We start from the raw sequence: 22819 nt of genomic DNA on the forward strand, positions 1-22819 counted from the left end.
TTTTGCTCACTGATTTTCTTTGTATCCTATTCTGTTCCAGAGGGTCCTTTTTATAGGGATTGATCAGGAGTTTCTGATCAATCCCAATTCCTCTTTAGACGGGGATTCAATCTTTGAATCCAATCTGAACTCTTCTGATTGAATCCCAATCCAATCTCCTGCCAAGTAAATCAAAAAAAGAAATACAAAAAAAATACAAAAAATCAAAAGAAAATAATAAGATAAATAAAAAAAATTAACAAATAATTAAAATTAAATAATACATAATACATAATCTGATATACATAAATATTAACAAGAAAAAAGAAAAAAAATAATAATAAAAATATCTACATATTAATAAATACATAAATACCTAAATATATATAAATAAAAATAAAATAAATAAATAAATAAATAAATAAATAAACTTACCCATTTAGACCAGACCCAATTAATCTGGACCTGGACCAAATTGGATGTCTACATGGGTCAAGGCAAAAGAAGGAGGTGCTGTAGTGAATGAAGCAGTATGGTGGCTGAGCCCAAAAGGTATGGGGAGAAATAGCGCACATACAAATTAAACGTTAGAGAGGGAGTTAGGTGGAGGTGTCCAGGAGAAAGCGTATTGAAATTTAACGTAGATGGATCTGCTAGAAATAAACCAGGAAAAGCAGGGTGCGGTGGAGTTCTTAGAGATTATGAAGGGAACATTAGAGGTTTATTCTACGGTCCTCTTGGGGATCAGGAATCCAATATGGCGGAAATATTGGCCATCAAGACTGCACTCCAAATGTTTTCTTCATTACCTTGGCTTAAAAAGGGTGCATTAGTCATGGAATCGGACTCCGAAGTAAAAGTCAGCTGCGTATGTAACAAGAACGCCAGACCATGGAAACATTGGCAGATTTTTGCAGAAATAGATAAGCTAGTGGGAATCATGGGAGAGGTTTATAAAAATTTTTGATAAATCTTATATAATTTTAAATTATAATTAATTAATTATAATTATCTATTCAAATTGATCGGAGTAAAAAACCCATTGGTTTATAAAAATTCTATTTATCATAAAAAAAGGTTTATAAAAAATTCGATTTGGCTGTTACTTTATTATGTAATTTTTTTCAACAGTAAAAAAATTAATATTTGGATGAATTAAAATTTTTAGTTTAAATTCTTTTGAAAAATAAGTTTTAAGTTCATCTAGAATGTATAATGGTACTTTTATAGAAGAAATAATAGTTAGAATTTGATTTATATTTAATTATTTATACCTAATTTTTAATATAACTTATGATTTCATACTTTATCCTTTTTTTACTAATTAATAACAAATTTTATGAAAGTTAAAAAGAAAATAATGGAATAAAAGTAAAAATAAAAACCTACTTTAACAATATCTTAAAAGATCTTAAATACAAAAAAGAAAAAAAAATCATATGATATTTAACCCTTTCCAATGAATAACAAAATTCTGGCATATATATACGTGAATTTTGAAATTAAAGGGAAGCAAAGGAAAGAAAAGGTAAAAAAAGCCAAAACACCAATTGATGTTTTGGGTTATATTTAACGATTCATGTATTCGTGTCGTGTAAAATATTGAAATTCGAATATATATATCGTGTTTTATATAAAAATTACGTTTTATAATTCGTATCAATACGAAAATATAAAATATATTTTTTTATTTTATTAAAATTATATATAATTATTATTAAAATTTTAAATTATATCACTTTTATTTTTTATTTTTATATCGTGTTCATGTTATATCACTATATTATATTTTAAATTATTAGGTTATTTAGGACAAAGAGATTATACTTATCTTTTTATTATTTAGATTTGAACATATTAAAAAAGTGAGAAAGTAATTTTGTATAAATTCAATTGATTCGTAATAAATAAATTTATTTAAATCAATAAATATATATTAAATAAAACTCATGAATCCTTTGTCGTTAAAAAAAAAAAGAAAAGTCGAAATCGTATGTGGTGGGATTAATTGCAATTTAAAACTAAGATCACTTGCATTTTATTAAGAGCACAGTCGTTGATGATCTTGTGTTTATTACATTAAAATTCATGGCAGTACTTGTCGGATTCTACATCTATATATATTTATTACCCGTTGATGAAAATTAATCAATGTTTTAGCAGTCGCCCATAGACCTTCCTGCTATCAGTAGCGGTGCCGTCATGAGAGCATCGTATGTAGCATTGGTGGATGCATTGTTTCAATCGTGGCGGTGGCGCATCGCAACCAAACAAGCAGCCATCGAAGCATTGCTGGTCTAACACTGCAACTGTGTGCCCAACAATGAAAAACATCACGATCGCCATGACAATCATTGCGACTGGTCACTCCTTTTCCCCTGGCCTTCATGTTTAAAATTCTCAATACTAAAGATTATTAATTATAAAAGCTATTTCAAACAACCTGAATATATATATATATATATATATATCATAACTGTTTTGAGATCGTTAAGTGACTTTAAAAATATAAAGAATTGTCATTAATTTTTTTTTATTTAGTATGATTAGTCATTTATTAAAACTTATTTTTTAATAAAATTTTAAAATTAATTAAAATTTATTACAAAATAATTTTTGGATTTATGAAAATAATTTATGTTCGAGAGTTAATTACGCGTGAAGAATGATTAACACCTTATAGTACTCGTTAAAAAACGGTACTAGTTAATTATGTATTATCTTTTAATTTTAACAAAAAAATTTTAATTTTGGTATTTAAAAAATAATTCTCTTGGCTATCTTTATAAACTTATTTTCATGTCCACTTTTGTTATTTCACCCCCTTTTCTTTTTTTTATTATTTTTTATAAAAGATTAATCCAGTTTATTTAAGAAAAATAAATAAAATCTTGTTATTGAAAAAAATTTGAAAATGTTTCAGTACGTTAATAATATTGAAAGAAATTTTCTCACTTAAGGATTTCTTAGAAATTACTACTTGGATTTTCGTAAAATTTCATCTTCGATGGCTCATATTTATTTTTCATAAAAAAAAAATACCATGCATGCAATAGGAATGACAATATATTGATGCACACATTTTTTTTAATTTTATTTGTTGTTTTTTATTATTATTATTACCATTTTTTTTTTGAAGGAAAGAAAATTTTTTATAAATACTCAAATACGTCGGTAATATTTTTAAAAATTCTTTTCACTTAAAAGTTTTTAAGATATTACTACTTAAAATACCTTAAAATCTCATAATCAAACAACAAAAAAAATTTCCATCATTTTTATTATTTTTAATTAATTTTTATTTTATTTAATAATTTTTATTCGATGGTCGACATCAAATCCTCTTGGTTAAAAGTGGAACATCTATAGGATGGATTCCAAAACTATATAACCACTTTGATCAACTATTTCTCAATTATCACTGAAATTAGAGATGCAATATGTCCATACTTTTCACAAATCTTTTCTTTATCTCATCACTTAATTGACCCTAGATAATAGATAAATCTTTTAAATTATTCTTTGTGAGATCCAAATGCATATTTTTAGGCAATCCTGATATATAATCGGTAGGTAAACAATCTCCATTTTTTTGTTGAGCTTCCTTTAACCAAATATACACCTCATTATATGACTCACATAGGATACTCACAGATGATAAATAAATCTATAGTTCTATGGGATCCATGAAAAGAGATTCTTAGAATAAAAGTGTCTTAGAGCAAATATCTCAATGAAAAATTGCATGATGTGGTTTATGCAAAAGAGAAAGAAAAAGAGCAAAAAGGAAAGAAAATCGAGTTAGTACAAGAATGTGATTTCATATTAGAAAAAAAAAAAAAACTAATTTTCCCTTAGTCATAAGCAGTTAGGGTGTAACATAACCAAACTAAATAATAGCCCTTTTTTGCTAATCCCTTGATATTGTTGTATTCTAAAAAAAATGCTCCCTTTTTTTTGTGAATTTTGTTTTGTAACAAAAATTCCTCTTTTTTTTGGTTTTTGGTTTTTTTTTTTTTTTGCTCTTTTTTTTTGTTTGTTCGAAACACATAATTTTTTATTTTGCGTGTTTTGGAATTGTTACGAAATGTTCCCCATTTGCATTAAACTTTGGTGCCTTTTACAATCAGATTGGCAAGACTCTATCTAAGGTTGGTTTCCTATGGGTATTATATGCTTGGTTTGGATCGATACCCGTCTAAAGATTCTCAAATTGTTCCTCACTGTCATTTGTGTTAAACTAGTAAGGCACCTCAATTTTCACCTATTACAAGCTACAAATGAAAATGATTCAATTTGAGTGGAAGTATTTTACTTGTCATTGTAGAAGTTATCATCTCACGAGAGCATAGATATTTTACTTCTTCTTATAAGAGATAGAGCTCTAATATAGAGCTTATGCATGAGATGCAAAGTGTTATAGAATGTGAGAAGGAAATTAACACAAATGTCCTATAATTTATTGAGAATAATATACACGAAAGAATAAAATAATTAAAAAGAGATGCAAATGATTTTTTTATTCATTATCATTATTATTATCATTATTGTCTTTTTTTGGTTTTATAGTTTTATAGTATTTTTTGTTTTTTTAGACAAATTCAAAATCAAGGGAATTAATGTTAAATACCGATTAAAATCATTAAATGAAAATTAAAGATAATTCATAATTAATTTTTGGCCTGACTCTGAAAAACAACATTCTTAGTGGAGTTGTCAAGCTGTTGTAATAGTTTTGAAATCACTAGACGAATTTAAAAACACAAGGAGTTGCCACTAATTTTTTTTGGTTATGTGCGATTGGTTACCTATTAAAACATAACTTCTTAATAAAATTTTAAAATTTATTAAAAAGATAATTTTTTAGTCTGCAAAAATAGTTTGGGTTTGAGAGTTGGTTACGCATGGGAAATGATTAGTATCCCCACAACATAACTTAAAAAACAACACTAATTAATTATTTGTTATCTTTTAATTTTAACAAAATAGTCTTAATTTTGGTATTTAAAAAATAATTCCCTTGACTATCTTTATAAACTTATTTTCATCTCCACTTTTGTTATTTCACCCCTTTTTTAAATTATTTTTTAAAAAGATTAATCATGTTTATTTAAAAAAAATAAATTAAAACCTTGTTATTGAAAAAACTCTTAAAATATTTCAATACGTTGGTAACATTATAAGAATTTTTCTCACTTAAGGATTTTTTATGAATCACTACTCAGAATTTCATAGAATCCCATCCTTGAAAGCTCGTATTTATTTTTCATAAAAATAATATCATGCATATAATGTGAATGATAATACATTGATGCACATATTTTATTTTTTTAATTATTTTTTATTTATTATTATTATTATTATTAAGGAAAGAAAATTTTTTATAAATAGTCTGATACATTAGTAATATTAAAAAAAAAATTCTCACGTAGAAATTTTTAAAATATCACTATTCTTAATACCTTAAATCTCCATAATCGGACAAAAAATTTATTTTTCATCATTTTTATTATTTTTTAAATTAATTTTTATTTTATTTAATAATTGTTTAGTTAATTTTTATTTTTATTTAATAAAAAATATTTTTATTATATTAAAAATTTTTTATAAATATTTTAATGTGTTGATAATACTTAAAAAACTAATTTTCTTACTTAGAAATTATTAACGTATTATTACTCTGAATATTTTAAAATCTCAATTTCAAATAAAAATTTCTTTTTTTACATTTTTTCATTATTTTTATTTATTTTTGGTTATTTTTTTATTTTCCAATTTTAAAAATATCAAAAATTTAGAAATCAATTTCATTTTTTTAATTATTGTTAGTATTATTTTCTTTAGGTGCTATTTATTATATTATTTTATGAGATTTATTTTAATTTTTTAACTAAATTATCAAGAATTCATTGTTTATCTTCGCTTATTTTTTGTTTTCACTTTTATTATTATTATTATAAAAATATAAATAAAATAAATATTTATTTTAACAAATTTAAAATTTTAAAAATACATAACTAATAATATTATTAAAATTATTAAAAATAATATTAAAAATTAAAAAAAAATTAAACTTAATCAGACAACTGTATCAATAGTGCGGTACAGTTCAAGGTCGGTCTGCCAGTCTAGAACCCTTTTTTGCAATTCAAACCAGTTCGACGTCGGTTCAGTCAGATTGGTCAATGCTGGTCAGCTGCAGCATCTTCGAGTTAGGTCGCGCTAATCTTCAAGTCGGGTCTCGGGTTCGCGATGATCGTCCCACTCCCAAAATGGCATCGTTTCGATTCTAACCTTTTTTTTTTTAACTATAAAAACCCAACGTTTTTTATCAAACCATTTCAGCCTTCCTTTTAAAAAAAAAAAACTTCAAGCTCAACCAAAAAACTTTGGGCTATCCCCAGGAAAATGGCTCGTAGCTGCCGTGGTCCGTTTCTGTAACTAGTCACTGGTCGCCATGTCAGTTGCCTGAAAACTTCCAAAGCCACCCACAAACTCCTTTCAAACTCTCGATTCTCGTTCTAACCTTCTTTTTCTTTGAAATCACCTAGAAACTCCTAAATCAGCCTGTAAACTTTCGACCACATCCCTCTTTTCTTTGGTTTTTTTTTTTTTATTTGTTTCTTTTTCTGGGGTTGGTTCCCCACTCCACAGAATATGGATTTTGGGTTTTTTTTTTTTTTTGGCAGGTTAGGGAAATGGTTTTTTTAGTAAAGGTTTCTTTTTTTGTTTTTTTTTTTTTTTTTTTAACGGAGGTTATCCCTCTTTTCTCCTTGCTTTTCGTGGTGCTTAAGCTCTAAATTTATAGAGCTGGGAAGAATGACGAAATTCAGGATTTCTATGATTTTTGGGGTGTTCAACGTGTCGTTGGCAGCCTTCACACTGCCAGGGCGGTGACACCTGATGTGACTTCTGTTTATTTTTTGTCCTTTTTTTCATTTTAGCTTAGACCATGTTTCTTGGAGACTTTGCCCTACCTGCCGTTGTTGAAAAGGAAGGGTGAGCCTAGTGATGCTCCTAGTGTGAAAGGCTACAGTCAGAGGGGGCTCGTGGGTGCCAGTGCGGTGCACGGCACCCACAGCCACGGGCTCTCCTTTTTTTAATTAATTAATAATAATAATAATAATAATTATTATTATTATTAGTCAAAGTTTGATCCTTTATCTGGATTTTGGGCTAAAGGTAAATTTTGGATTTTAAGCCTAGTTGACATGAATTTTGGGCTCAATATCTACAGAAATGAAACTGAGGCCCATTTCTGAATTTGAATAAAATCAAATGTCTACAACATATATATACATATACATATATATATATATGTATATGTATATATGTATGTATTTGCTAGAAAGGAAAGCAACCTGACTGCATGCCTAATATAATTTTACTGCCTCATATTATGTTCTGAATATAGTATTGTATGTAATACATGTCTGGCTGTTTCTCAAATATAGAATGTCCCTAAACCCTTACCAAATAAAGAAAAGAAATATTTATTATTTATTTATTTATTTAAACTATTTGGATTTACAAGTGAATGATTTTGTCTTCTTATGATTCGACAGTAACTTCTTTATATTTGGCTCTTGGGATTAGATTCTCATTCATTAATTTCTTTTAACAATGCGGTGTAGAGTTAATTATACATTTGACATTTTAATTTTCAAAAAATGTATAAATTAATATTTCAAAAAAAATATATGTACAATTTGCAACATAAATTTTTGAATCATGTAATGTTAACCCAAACTCAAACATAAACCCATCAATACTCCTTTTAATCCAATTAAAACTAAATTTTATTTGTTTTGCCTAAGTGGTAAAAATCCTATCCAAAATCAGTTAATTCCTGGATGTGCCATGTGGATGTAGTCCTATTACCTCAGTATTTCATCATTTAATCCTGCAAATGAAAATTATAATTACCTTCTATGAAATGGGACTGCATTACCAAAAAAAAAAAAAAATTTACTCCTATTAACTCACTATTTCACCATTTAGTCCTGCAAATAAATTGCTTCAACCCTATAAATATGTACTCTGTTCAAGCCTTCAACAGACTTACAGCAAACAAAAACATTAGCAAAATCAAGAGTGAAGGAGACTCTGAGACAGAGAGTATTGAGTGGAGTGATGGAGGGGATTGGTTCAAAGAGAATGATGGTGAACATGATGGTGTTGATGATGGTTGTTCTAACTTATGGGCGAGGTGAGTTAGCAGATGTTCATCCAGCTACCTCGAAAAAACTCTGTGCTAAAATGTGTCTTGTCAAGTGCGTGATTCGCCTCATTCCTGCCCGCATTGCACTTTGTGTTGGTCTCTGCATGGTAGGCTGCGAACTTAATCCCTCAGAAGTTGTCTATAATTGTACAAGCGATTGTGCAACCTCCATGGTCAATGCTCACAATCCTACTGGTAAAAACACTAAAATCTATCTTTATACCCTACATTTTTAAATCTAAGAATTATAGCAATTCTTTTCTCCATTTAATTTCCTTCAAACAATATTTTTATGGGTTTTTTTTCTCTTTCTGATTTTGCAGATGCTGAGAAAGTCGAAAACTTTGTTGGTTCCTGCTATGACACTTGCAAGCAGAAGAACAACTAGGCGCTCCTTTCTTCTTTTTTTTTTTTTTTTTTTTTTATCACCGTTGAACAGTAAATAAGTGGAACTAAAAGTACCCAGAATGAAGTAAAATGTTATTGAGTCACCTAGACAGCTCAAGTGTTTGGGTTGAAAATAAAGTTTTAATTATATTGTTGGATTGGAGTTGTATAATTGTTTTTCCATTGCACCAAAAAAGAGAAACGTACTCTTTTATTTATGCAATCGTAATTTTAACTTTCAAGTATATGATTGTTTGATTTTCCTTTGCTTTTGGTTTCGTTTAATGAATAATAGAGAACATTAATTAATTCATTGCACATATTTTATTTTTCCTCCTTACCCGTGCCCTGGTTCTCTACTTTATTTTCGAAGATCATTGCACATATTTTATTTTTCCTTATTTTGTTTAAAACTATTTTCATTTTCTTCATCATCTAGGAAAACAGAAGAAACAAAAATCCGGAAGATTGGCCATAACAGTAATTCATGATTGCTTCCATAAAATTGCCCCAATTCACATTTTAAGAACTTTTTAAAAAGTGCATAAATTACCGTGAAAAAAATTGTTAGAAAATAATCTTGGGCTTTGTAGTAATTAATCAATAACTCCAATCCCATGTTAATAAGAGGGAAAAGGCGGGACAAATGGTCTGTTTTAAGTGGATGGATTGCATTCATATCAACATGGAGAATATGAAGAACAAATGAAAATTTTTGATCATAAGCACATGTGAGATAGAGGAATAAAAAGGAATAGGTATTTTTTCACGGAATTGGAATTTTAATTTTAGCACTCTATTAAAAAATTACGTGATTGTTGAAAAAAAAAAAAAAAAAGCGAGAATTATGGAAAGAGTAAAAATGGGAAAAGAGTAAGATCATGAGAGAGAGGATTGCCAGGTAGGTATAATTGACTTTCATTAATGTGGGCGATTAGTTGACTATCTCGGGACCATTGATTCCGGACCATTGGATTAAAGAAATATCAATGGTCAAAATTTAGTGTAAAATTGTAATATTTTACTCTGGTTCCTTCCCAGATAGTGGTAATTAGTGTAGTAACTTGCCACATATGGCTTGTGGATTTGACCTATTAATTATTTTGTAGGTGGAATAAATTTCAATCAAAGAAATTAAAATCATAAAATTATATTTTGCAAAATAAAAATAGAATTTTCACAATGCTCGAAATTTGAATGAGAGATTTTGAAAAATTCAAATTTTCATTTCATTAAGGTAGAGTTTGTGAAATTGTTCAATAGTTCAATGAAAGATCAACATTTATTGTTTTTTTAGCACAACTTTTATTTGTTTAATTAATTCTTACTTAAAAAACTCATTTTAAAATATATTTCTTAATTTTTTTCTTACTTTTAGTAATATCTATATTTTTTTTATAAATCTAATGATATCATATTTCATATTTCTCTTGAATTTTTTTCCTATATCATTAAATAAATAAAATATTGAAGTTAAAATAATGAAACTTTTGGAAGATACTTAGTCGAACAGAAAAATAATTATTTCTCTAAAAAGTCTTGAAAAATAAGACCACAACATGTCATCACTCATTATATTGACATAGAAACATACTATTTTGTTCGAATTTAATGATACGAATTTCAATCTAACTAAATTAAAATTGTAATTAACATTCACCTCTATCATTTTTACTAGAATGTTAAAGTAAAATTTTATTGTTTAAAATAGTTGAACTATGAAATATTATGATTGTTTTAGTATAATATCATTTGTAAACAATGAAGACTATGAAATATATAATATTCTTTTTATTTATTAGATAAATAAAATAAGTAAAACTAAATTTATATCTTTTTTACTATTCACTTGTTAATATTTTACCCTTTTTCTTAATTCTTAAAAATTTTTTGTTATTACTTTTGTAAATTTTCATGAAATATCATTATATCTCATGCTCCATTGATATATTGTGAGCTTACCAAATTTCATTTGTAAGCATAACCGTAATGGAGCACATGCAATGCCAACCAGTTAAAATCTATATAAACGTCTCTCGTACAATAGAAATTAGAGCCACCAAGATTTCCATCTACATACTTTCTTATTGCAAACAAAAGGAAAAGGAAAGCAAAGAAAAATGGAGGAAAGAGGAGCATAGTCGGTCTTTATGGTTTGTTTGGTATTTGGGATTCTAGTTGGGCAGTCCATAGCTCAACTAGGTCCTATAGCCTTGTCCTACGTGAATTGTTTCATTCCGTGCGCCATTCAATACGAAGGTAGATTTTGCGCTGTCAACTGCTTCAAGGACTGTATCCTTCCCTCCGATTCTACTGTGAGCACTATCCAAGACACCAAGCCTTCTGCAGGCTTGGTTGTGCTGCCGCATTGTGCTCAGATATCAGCACCAAAGAAAATCCCGGTAACTATTTATTTTCTCTCCCCCTTTTAAGTAGACACAAGAATAAACTCATTTTTTTAATCATTTGGTTTAAATTCCTTAGCGGAGGAGAAAGTTGGATGGTGTTTGGATGATTGCTCAAAGAAATGCGCCGGAAACAACTGATCAATTACCAGATAAGAGATCGTTCGTGAATGAATAAAGCCCTATTGAATATATTTGAGTTAATCCCAATTAATGTATTTAAAATAATGACACTGTCAAAATTATGTTAACAGCTGCTGCTCCTTACCTCCTCTGTGAAGGAACGAATGAATAAGGCCCGTCAAATATTCGGGTTAATCTGAATGTAAAACTATTAGGGCTATAACTTCTGTTTATATAATAAATATGACTCTATGTCACCAAAGACTAATGATTTGTCTGCTTTCCACTGATGATTTGTTATTTGGAGGGTCAGACTCATGTTCCCAAATTTAAATTTGCTTGTCATTAATCATGCATAAAGTTCTGTAAGAATTTCATAGCGTGCTATAAACAAAAGCTTGGTGACTAAATCATGGGAAAAAGATAGTAGCAAGTTGGAGAAAATGGGGCATTCAAAACGCATGGTTACCAGACACCTCTTCCAGGCTACGTCACGTAATGTGCATGGTTTTATGTTCTCCTGTGGATCGGTAGTTCTACGGGTTACAGGTAGCCCGTCAGGTGTCACGGTTCGCATCAATCCTTAATATATATATATATATATATATATATATATATTGCCAAATCCGTAAGATAGTTTAGAGTTGGCATTTTGGCATATGCCTTGGTTGCAGTTGCTTGTGTATGCTATGTTTTGATCCTCAAGCCTCGTTTAGATCACTTTGAAATCTAAACTCTCTGTTTGTTTTTTCTTGCATGTTTGTTTTTCTGGTTTATACGGAGATTTTTAATGATTTATATCATTTTTAACAAAAAAATTAAAGGCATATTTAAATATAAAATTTTTAAAAATTTGAATAAGATAACGTACACCCAATATGTCCCACTTGGAGTGATTGAGAGAGCATTAAGTAAACTTTTACAAAATCCCCGTGACACAAACAAGCACATTTAAGACAATTATTATTATTATTGTAGACAACGATTTTATCCGGATATACTGTTTTAATAATAATAATAATATTTTTAATAAAAAAATTATTAATAAACAAAACAAAAAAAAACAAAAAAAGTAAACAAACAAAAGAAACAAAATAAGACAGAAGTCAGGGAGTTGGTACGGCGTCGCTGTCGCCAGCCCCCGACCAACTACCCTACCAGTCACCCTACAGCCACCAACCAACTACCCTACAGCCACCTAGATCCCCCTAATTGAAGCCTTTAAAAATCTCCAGCCATTTCCCCTTGAAGCTAGAGAAAAAGCTGGCTGAAATCCCCTTCAATCTCCCTCTGGAATCCCCATTCAACCCCAAACAGACCCCCATTCCTACGGGTAAAAAACTCAGTTTCACGCAAACCCCCCAAAACAACCAAACCGAAAACAGATCTACAAAAAAAAAAAACAACACAGTTCTCCCCACAGAGAGGAACCCAGCGCCGAAGCTACCTGCAAAAGCAAAAAAATTGCATCAATCTTGTTTCAACAAAACAAACAAAAAAAATTTTGAAAACAGAAACTTTGAGCCCCGATCTACGTTGATCGGGGCTGTTTCCGGTGAAAAAGAGATCGGATCTGAAAAGAGGGCGTCTCGAGGAGTCTTCGTGAACTTCTGACCATTTTTCTATCACCGACGACCACCGCCGACGGTGGACCAGGCGACGGTCGACACGGCGATCCGACGGCCGGACGACGATCGGTCGAACCTCTCTCCCAGAGCCCTCTCTCTCTCTCTCTCATTTTTTTTTCTGAAAACAGGACCAAATGAACAAAAAAAAAATTTCAAGTTATTTATAGAAAAAATTAAAAGCAACCTGGGGTTCGCGTATCAACCCGCGACCCGTTTCCTTCATCAGCTCTAATCGGTTTGACTGAACTGGAATCGAACCGTCCAAACCAAACCAAATCGGTATCGAACCGCTGAACCAACCAGATCGTGCCGAACCGTCGGACCTAACTGGGCATTGATCGGACCGTTGACCGGTCCGGTTCAGGTAAAAAAAATTTTTTTTTTGAATTTTTCTTATTTTTATATATTATTTTATTAATATTTATGCGTATTAAAATATCTATATTTGTTAGACTAATTGATGAAATTGTGGTTAAATTTTTTTTTTGTAATTATGTTAATAAACTTTAAAAACAATAATATAAAAATAAATTTAATAATAATACTAAACTAATAAAAAATAAGAGAAAAGGAAATTTTTATCCGACGATGAGATTCAAAGGTATTCCGAGTAGTGATGCCTACGAAATTTCTAGGTGAGAAGATTTTTTTTAAGTACTACCAGCGTATTGGAGTATTTATAAAAAATTTTCAATACAGTAAAGATTTTTTTTTTTAAATAATAAATAAAAATTGATTAATAAATTAAAAATATAAGTAATAAAAATAGGAAGAAAAGAAATTTAATCCAATGATGAGATTCTAAAAGTATTTCGAGTAGAGATGCTTTAAGAAATCTCTAGGTGAAAAGATTTTTTATAAAATATTATCAGCGTATTGGAATATTTATAGAAAATCTTCAATATAATTAAATTTCTTTTTTTCTTCAAAATTTTAATTAAAATTAAAAAAATTAATAAAACAATTAATAAAATTTTTGAAAAAGAATAAAATGTGTGCATCAACATGTTATTTTTTGCATTGCATACATGACATAATTTTTTACGAAAAGTAAATTTAGACCTCCCAAAGATGAGATTCTAGAAGTATTGCGAGTAGAGATGCTTTAAGAAATCTCTAGGTGAGAAAGAGTTCTTTTAATATTACCAACGTACTGAAACATTTTAAGAATTATTTCAATAAAAAGGTTTTAATTTATTTTTCTCGAGAATAAATTTTTTTTAACATGGCATTTTCTTACGAAAAATAAATTCGAGCCTCCAAAGATGAGATTCTAAAAGTATTCCGAGTAGAGATGCTTTAAGAAATCTTTAGGTGAGAAAGAGTTCTTTTAATGTTACCAACATACTAGAACATTTTAAGAATTATTTTAATAAAAAGGTTTTGATTTATTTTTCTCGAGAATAATTTTTTAAAAAATAATAATAATAAAAAATCAAGAAAATTATTTTCGAATACTGAAAATAAGACTGTTTGTATCAAAATCAAAGGATAACACGTTGTTACTTGGTACCATTTTTAACGGGCGCTGTGGGGGTGCTAATCCTTCTCCACACGTAACCGACTCCTGAACCCAGATAGTTGCGCAAACCCTAAAATTATCTTTTTAATAAATTTTAATTAATTTTAAAATTTTATTAAAAAGATATGTTTTAATAGGTGGCCAATCGCACCTAGCCAAAAAAGATTGGTGGCGACTCTGTTATTTTTTTTATTTCGTTTCCAAATTCGTTGGGCGGACACAAAACCGTTACGACAGCTTGACGACTCCGCTGGGGATGCCTTTTATTTTCGAGAGTCAGGCCAAAATTAACTACTTGTTATCCTCAAATTTTGATTTAAATAGTCTTAATCAATTTCTTAAATTTTTATTCTTCATTTTTAGTAAAAAAAAAATAAAACAAAACAAAACAAATCAAAAATAAATAAAAAAACAAAAAAAAAACTTACACATATTTCTTTTACTATGCCTCTTATGTTTTATTTTTTTGTATATATTGCTCTCAATAAATTAGGATATATTTGCACACAATGGCACGATGCATCTCATACATGAGCTCTATACCCGGGCTTCGTCATTTATAGGAGGAAGTAAAGCACCTATGCCCTCGTGAGGTGATAACCTCCGCAATGGCAAGCGAAATACTTCTACTCGAATTGAACCCTTTTCCGTTTGTAGCCTGTAATGGGTGAGGATTGGGGTACCTTACTAGTCCAACATGGACGACAGTGAGGAACAATTTGGAAACCTTTATACCCTGTCAATCCAAACCCAGCATATAATAAGCCTAAGAAACCAGCCTTATGTAGAGCCTTGTCCATCCTCTTGTAGGAAGTACCTAAGAATAAAAGTTGTGTATAATATAAAACAAAACAAAACAAAAAATCTCAAAACATAAAAAAAAAACTAAAAAAAAAATATTTTTTAAACCACATCCTCACACTAACTCAATTTTGTTACATTAATCATATCATACAGTTTTGCATCGAGATATTTGGACATTTCTCCTAAGAAGTTTTCATGGATCTCATAGAACTACAGATTTGCTCATCCTCAGTCAGTGTGCCATGTGAGTCGTATAATGAAGTACATGTTTGGTCGAAATAGGCTCAACAAAAGAACGGAGATTGTTTGCCTACCAGTTATGTGTCTGAGTTACCCGAAAAAGTGCATTTAGATCTCACACAGAATGATTTAAAAGAGTTAGCTGCTGTCTGGGGTCAGTTAAGTGAGGAAAGAAAAGAAAGCTTTTGCAAAAAGTATGGGCAGATTGCATCCCTCATTTCAGTAGTGGTTGATGAACAGCTGGTCAAAGCAGCTATACAGTTTTGGGATCCATCCTATAGATGCTTCACTTTTAATCAGGAAGATTTGGTGCCAACCATCGAGGAGTATTCGATTTTGCTCGGGATAGAACTATAATGTCTAGATAAAGTATTTACCCGAAAACCAAAATCAGGTTATCGTAAAAAGTTAGCCAAGCTTATGGAGGTTAAAGTAGAAACCATTGGTTCCTTTGTAAAGTCTAAAGGTGAACATCTCGGCATTCGTTGAGACTTTCTCTGAAATTTCATTCAGGAGCATTTGGATAATGATCAAGGTATGGATGTGTTTGCTCTAGCATTGTATGGCATGGTAATCTTTTCGAAGACTTTGGGTTACATTGAGATAACTGTGGTAGACATTTTTGAGCAAATTAAAACCCAAGCAATTAATCTTACTCCAGCAATCCTAGCCGAAACCATCAGGTCATTGAATTTCTGTCGACGAAATGGGAAAGGACGATTCATAGGATGTGCATCTTTATTATACGTATGGGTCAGAAGTCATTTCAAATGTGAGAAGAGTGCATTTTTGAAACCATATCTTCGAAATAAGGCACCACTCGAAGAGTTTTACAAAAGCCAATGGCCGACATTAAAGACTAAAGAAAAATGGGTCATTTTCTTACGAAGGATTACTGGAGATGAAATCGAATGGATGGCACCTTGGATGCCTCGTGTGCCCTTCTTGTATCGTGGAAGAAATGAGTCATGGGTTCCATTATTAGGGCTATGGGGCATTGTAAGTTACGCTGCATTGATGGCACTTAAGCAATTTGGTACAAAATAGTTTGTTCCTGCTACTCATGGCCTGGTCCAAGTAGAATTCATTTATGGGGAATCGAATCCATTAAGAACCTCGAAGCAGTTGATCCAAGCATGAAAGAGAACACAAAGAATGAGGTTAGGGCCTCTCATCGACAAAGTCACTTTTGACTACCAAATTTAGAAAGCAATACGACCTAGAGACATAATACTCCCTCTTAATGATAGCTCATATCAATTGGTTAATCTTTCAAAAGAGGTGCAATTATCAGAAGTTGAGCTTGTCAAGAAAGAATTAAAAGCTGAAAAAAAAAAAGAAATAAGAAGAGAAAATTTGAGACTTCGCGAGAAAGTAGGGCAATTAAAATATAAAGTAAAGGTACAAAAAAATAGATTAGAAAACATCATAAAAGAGCGAGATCTAGCTAATAGTGATTTGAAAGATCTACACCAGGAAAATAAGAGATTACGAGTTCAATTCAAACTGAAAAAGTTACCAAGTCTTACTTTAGTCGACAACGTGAAATGGATGAGCTCCGAGAGGGAATAAACCAATGAAAGGGCAAAGCTGAAGAAAAGTAAGAGGAGACCACTAGAGTTTCTCAAGAATGTCAGAATTGGAAGGCATTATACTCTACAACCTCAGCAAGATTGGTGGAATGCCAAAATGAAAAAGAAAAATTGAAAGTCATGCTCGCAAAAGAGAGAAGAAAGCACTTTGAAGTACTAAAAGAAAAAGAATCACTTCACCAGGTGATCTAAGGGTTAGAGATACAACTACAAGACCACAAAAGCCATATTTCAGCAATGGTAGATGAGTGGCATAGAAGGGAAAAAGATTGGGTCTTTACATGTGATTCAAAAAAGAATGATCACATGAGATGGAAGGTAGAAAGCTTAGGGAGGCAACAGTACATAGAGCACTTGACTAATCAATTTTGCAAGGCAGTAAGGAAAGCATGGGAGATGGTTGAAAAGGTAGAAGCATTAAAAAGAGAAGTCAATCCCATAGGAGAATATGGACAACGCCTAGTAAAATTTCTAGATGAGGCAAATGACCATTATGAGCAAGTCAAATGCTTTTATGGATATAACTCTAAGATGGTAAATCCTATGTAATAAAAGTTGTATGGGATCAATAAAAATTTCTAATGTTGAAATTCGTCCAAGAACAAATATCTCCCACTTGCATTGATGCATCATTTGCATCATTTAAAAAAAAAAATTTTTTGACACATAGTATTTTGATTTTAATAAAAACTTTATGGTAATAAAGGTTCAAGAATAGCTCACCCATCAAAAATTTCAGCCCAACCTACTCTTCATTCATACAATACCAGGACACAAACAAGAATCATGGAGCAAGAACAGGCCAGTCGATTTGAGAGAATTGAGAAAGCTCAAGAAGAACTAAAAGAAGATCTTAGTACAATAATGGATATGCTCAGAAAACTTGACAAAGGAAAAGCAGTGGAAGAAAATCATAGCTTTCAAGAACAATTGTCGGATATGGTAGATCCTGTCTATCCTCCAAGGTTTGAGCCACAAATGAGCCAACCTTCACAAGGAACTAGAATATCAATTCCTACTCTCGGTGAATATCCTAATCATTATCCAGGAATGACATCCACACCTGCTCCTGGATAATTTCATAATTTTATTAGTCTCATTATGATGGAAAAATCACCTGAGCCAATCTTAGTTCCTGATTTGGATGATCCCAAGGAAAGAGAAAAGCTAGGGATGCAGACACCTGAAAAGGTAGAAGATACCAGTGCTCGGGAGAAGATGAAGTTATTGGAAGAAAGGTTTAGGGCTGTAGAGGGAATGAATTTTTATGGCTCCACAGATGCGGCTAACCTTTGTTTAGTTCCAGATGTGGTAATTCTGCCTAAATTCAAGGTCTCTGAATTTGAAAAATATGATGACACAAAATGCCCAATGACCCATATCACCATGTATTGTCGAAAGATAGCAGTATATGCCTGAGATGAAAAGTTGTTAATGCATATATTTCAAGATAGTCTTACGGGTTTTATAGCTAGATGGTATGTTCAACTAGATAGGACTCATATTCGTTCTTGGTAAAAGCTTACAAAGGCATTCCTTACACAATATCGGCATGTCACGGATATGGTTCCAGATCGTCTGTCTCTTTAAAGCATGAAAAAAAAAATAACTGAAAACTTCAAGGAGTATGCATAAAAATAGAGAGATATGGCTGCACAAATTCAACCTCCTCTCACTGAGAAAGAAATAATTGTTTTATTTGTGAACACCTTGAAAGCACCGTATTATGAAATATTGATAGTCAATGCAACCAAAAATTTTACAGATATGGTGATATCCGGTGAGATCATTGAAAATACTATAAAGAATGGTAAGCTTGATGCGGGAGAGACAAGTGGAGTAAGGAAAGGTGGAGCTCCTAGAAAGAAAGAGAATGAAGCTCAAGTAGTGAACTATATGGGACAATAATTCAGAGGTTTCACACCTTATCCTACACCAGTATACCAGACCCATTACCCTTCTGTAAACCATGTTACATCCATCCCTGATTCATATAAACCATACCAACCATTACAACCACCAACTTATCCATCTCATTTTCAACCATCTTTTTGGACACCCACCTATTCCTATAACCGTCTTATTGTACCTACCAGACCAGACTGAAGACCTAATAGTGGTCCAAGAGCCCCAAGAAATACAAAAAAAAAACTCATTTTCGATCCCATTCCCATAACATACACAGATTTGTATCCCAGACTTGTTGAGAAACATCTACTTGCTCCTGTCATTGTTGAACCTATGAAACCTCCATTTCCCAAATGGTATGACCCCAATGCACATTATGATTATCATTATGAGAATCCAGGTCATTCCACTGAGAACTGTACTGCTTTAAAGCATAAAGTGCAGGGGTTAATCAATGAAAGAGTATTAAATTTTGATACCATTCAACAAGGGACTTCAAATGTCAATGGAAACCCTCTACCAAATCATACCAGACCATCAATAAATGCTTTGGTTGATGGGCAAACAAGCTATGTGAAAAGAAGAATAGAAGAGGTCAAAACTCTTATGGTTAAAGTGTTTGAAGCCTTGGTCAAAGCTGACATGTTGAAGCTAATAGAACCTCAAAATTACTCTGAAGCGATTAACTCAACTAAAAGTTGTAATTATCACAAAGGTGTTCTGGGGCATTCTATCGAGAATTGTCACCAATTTCGTCAAAAGGTGCAAAAATTGATGAATGAGGGTCGAATGGAGTTTTACCAAGAGAGAGAAGAGTTGGTGAAAGTGTCTACCATTGATTCAAAGAATAAGTTTGGACGTAGACCGGTAACTATCTATTATGATAAGAAGCCAACATTGAAGCAAGAAAAGCCCATCTCTCGACCAGTGGTGACAATTAAAGTTTCTGACCTTTTTTCATATCAGAATGATAAAGTAATACCTTGAAAATATGATTATGATGTCGTAGTCAACCCAAATACTGCCAACATAACGGGTGTAGGAGGCATAACTCGAAGTGGCAGGTGCTATACCTCAGAGGCTCTAAAAAAAGTTAGAAAAGAGAAAGCCAAGGTAGGAAAAGAAAATGAAAGTCAGAGTGGTCTTGACACAACCCTAGAAAAAAAATATCAGAAGCCAGTATCTGAGAGTGAAGCAAGTGAATTTTTGAAGTTAATAAAACATAGCGAGGATAGCGTGGTAGAACAGCTTAACAAGATGTCAGCTAGAATTTCGTTATTGTCATTATTGCTCAGTTCAGAGTCACACCACATTACTTTGTTGAAAGTGCTAAATCAAACATATGTGTCTCACAATGCTTCTGTTGAATATGTGAAACAGCTTGTTGGTAATCTGATGATTTCAAATTATATCTCTTTTAATGATGAAGAGATTCTTCCTGAAGGTAGAAGAAGTACCAAGGCTCTTCACATTACTGTGAAATGTAAAAGTCATATAATGGCTAAGGTTTTGATTGATAATGGTTCATCCATCAATGTTATGCCTGTGACTACTTTGGCAAAACTCTTTGTTGATGGATCTTATATGAAATCTAGTCATATAATAGTGAGAGCTTTTTATGAAACCAGAAGAGAGGTGTTAGGAGATATAGAAGTACCATTACAGATTGGCCCATGCATTTTCAATGTGAAATTTTAAGTTATGGACATCTCTCCTTCATATAGTTGTTTATTGGGTAAGTCGTGGATCTATATGGCAGGTGCTATTCCATCCTCATTACATCAAAAAGTTAAATTCATTGTTTAAAGAAAGCTAACATGTGTGGTAGGAGAAAAAGATTTATTGGTAACTCAACCGATAAATACTCCTTATATGGAATCGGCAGATGAAGCTCTAGAATGCTCTTATAGATCCTTTGAGATTGCTAATGCAACATATATAGTTGGAGGATCTAAGTTGTATTTGTCACACTTATCTATGACAACTAAAATGATAGTCAAATAGCTTACCAAGATGGGATGGTGACCTGAAGTTGGACTTGGGAAGAACCTGTAAGGAATCATGAAGCCATCGGCCATATATGAAAAGAGAGATAGATTTGGCTTGGGATATAAACCAACAAAAGGGGACAGAGTAAGAATGGTGAATGAGAAAAGAGATAAGAGGATAGCTAATCTTAAGGGATATGAGCCGGAGTCAGAGCCCATAGTCATTTCATACGTCTATGATTCTTTTCACTCGGGAGGATACATTTATCCAGATTTACCGGGAGCCTCAAGTGCAGGATTTATGGAAAAATTTTCAGAGCTGGCCATTCAAATGGTGGATAATGGAGAAAAGAAGACTCGAAGTGAAGAGCTGTTCGTGTACTCTTGTCTTTCAGATTTTGAGCTGGATAATTGGAAAGTTACAGAGCTGCCTGTTGTTTTTAAAACTTTTAAAAAGTAATGTGAAACATTAAATCCCTAATTACTTTCTATGAGTATTAGGAGATCTTTTATAGTGTGTTTATGTTTGTCATTTTAATAAAAAACTTAGAAGATGCATCCACATGTCTTCTATTATTTTTATCTTCATTTTACCTTTTATTCTTTTCTTTCCTACATTTTCTTGCCATTCCATTTTTGTGTGCCAATATTCTCTTCATCTTACCCTTTGCAAGGTCCCGAACAATGAACATGAAGATAATTATGGCAATAATCTCGAATTTGATTTTGAAAACTTAATTCATGTTGATGAACTTGATAATGAGAAAGATTCAGATAACTACACACTGCCTCTTGATTTGTTAAAATTAATAGAACATGAAGATAAGCCAATTAAACCCCACCAAAAAATTACTGAATCAGTAAATTTGAGAGATGGTGAGAACAAAAGAGAGGTCAAAGTTGGTACATCTCTTTTACTACCTGAAAGATAGAAGTTAAAAGAACTGCTCTGAGAATATGTAGATGTGTTCGCATAGACTTACTAGGATATGCCAGGACTCAGCACTGATATTGTAGAGCACAAGTTACCTTTAAAATTAGAATGTAAGCCGATGCAGCAAAAGCTAAGGCGCATGAAACCAGAGATGCTGTTGAAAATTAAAGAGAAAGTGAATAAACAATTCGATGCTGGATTTCTAGATGTGGCAAAATATCCTGAATGGGTAGCCAACATAGTGCCAATTCCTAAGAAGAATGAAAAAGTGAGAATGTGTGTCGATTATCGAGATTTGAATAAAACAAGCCCCAAGGATAACTTTCCTTTACCTCACATCGATACTCTAGTGGATAATACTGCTAGGCATTTCATATTTTCCTTTATGGATAGTTTCTCAGGTTATAATCAGATTAAGATGGCTCGAGATGATATGGAAAAAAACTACATTTGTGACCATGTGGGGGACATTCTGTTACAAAGTCATGCCTTTTGGGTTAAAAAATGCTAGTGCCACTTATCAAAGAGCAATGGTGACTCTCTTTCACGACATGATGCATAAAGAAATAGAGATATATGTGGATGATATGATTGCAAAATCTCATAAAAGAGAAGATCATATAGTCAATCTCAAAAAGTTGTTTGACAGGTTGAGAAGATTTCAGCTGAAGTTGAATCCTGCTAAATGTACATTTGGTGTCAAGTCAGGAAAACTATTGGGCTTTGTGGTCAGTGAAAGAGGAATCGAAGTGGACCCGGATAAGATACAAGCCATCAAAAACTTATCTCCTCCTCGTACCCCAAAAAAAATGTGAGGTTTCCTAGGGAGACTGAACTATATTGCTCGTTTCATCTCTCAACTCACTTATAAGTGTGATCCTATTTTCAAGCTTCTCAGAAAACATGATCCTAGAGAATGGAATGATGAATGCCAAGAAGCTTTTGATAAGATCAAATAATACTTATCAAATCCACCTGTGTTGGTGCCACCAATGCCAGAAAAACCTTTGATTTTGTACTTAACAGTGCATGAAAATTTAATGAGATGTGTGCTAGGGTAAAGAGATGAAACTAATAAGAGAGAACGA

The 22819-nt window shown here is 31.6% G+C and overlaps 2 protein-coding genes across 2 annotated transcripts; both read left to right on the forward strand.

The window, feature by feature from the left end:
• The first annotated feature begins 458 nt into the window (after positions 1-458).
• Positions 459-4372, forward strand: LOC149511145 (uncharacterized). Its single transcript, XM_089755116.1, has 5 exons — positions 459-531; positions 624-847; positions 2143-2274; positions 4110-4145; positions 4307-4372. The coding sequence occupies exons 1-5, from the start codon at positions 459-461 to the stop codon at positions 4370-4372; spliced, it is 531 nt and encodes a 176-aa protein (XP_089611242.1).
• Positions 4373-8005: 3633 nt separating this feature from the next.
• LOC149511146 (uncharacterized) lies at positions 8006-8832 on the forward strand. Its single transcript, XM_089755778.1, has 2 exons — positions 8006-8395; positions 8524-8832. Exons 1-2 carry the CDS (start codon positions 8113-8115, stop codon positions 8586-8588), a joined length of 348 nt encoding a protein of 115 aa, XP_089611904.1. The 5' UTR covers positions 8006-8112; the 3' UTR covers positions 8589-8832.
• Positions 8833-22819: the final 13987 nt, after the last annotated feature.

This window comes from Durio zibethinus, chromosome 26 (genome assembly GCF_047325235.1).
Source record: "Durio zibethinus cultivar Kanyao isolate XHJ-2024 chromosome 26, ASM4732523v1, whole genome shotgun sequence".
NCBI lineage: Eukaryota > Viridiplantae > Streptophyta > Magnoliopsida > Malvales > Malvaceae > Durio > Durio zibethinus.

Excerpts from the sequence above, each read along its gene's own strand:
- LOC149511145 (XM_089755116.1), top strand. The coding sequence starts at position 459 with ATGTCTACATGGGTCAAGGCAAAAGAAGGAGGTGCTGTAGTGAATGAA. Across the intron at positions 2,275-4,109 it reads CAGCCATCGAAGCATTGCTG|ATTGGCAAGACTCTATCTAA; the intron begins GTCTAACACTGC and ends TTTTACAATCAG. Across the intron at positions 4,146-4,306 it reads CTAAGGTTGGTTTCCTATGG|AAGTTATCATCTCACGAGAG; the intron begins GTATTATATGCT and ends TTGTCATTGTAG.
- LOC149511146 (XM_089755778.1), top strand. The coding sequence starts at position 8,113 with ATGGAGGGGATTGGTTCAAAGAGAATGATGGTGAACATGATGGTGTTG. Across the intron at positions 8,396-8,523 it reads CAATGCTCACAATCCTACTG|ATGCTGAGAAAGTCGAAAAC; the intron begins GTAAAAACACTA and ends CTGATTTTGCAG.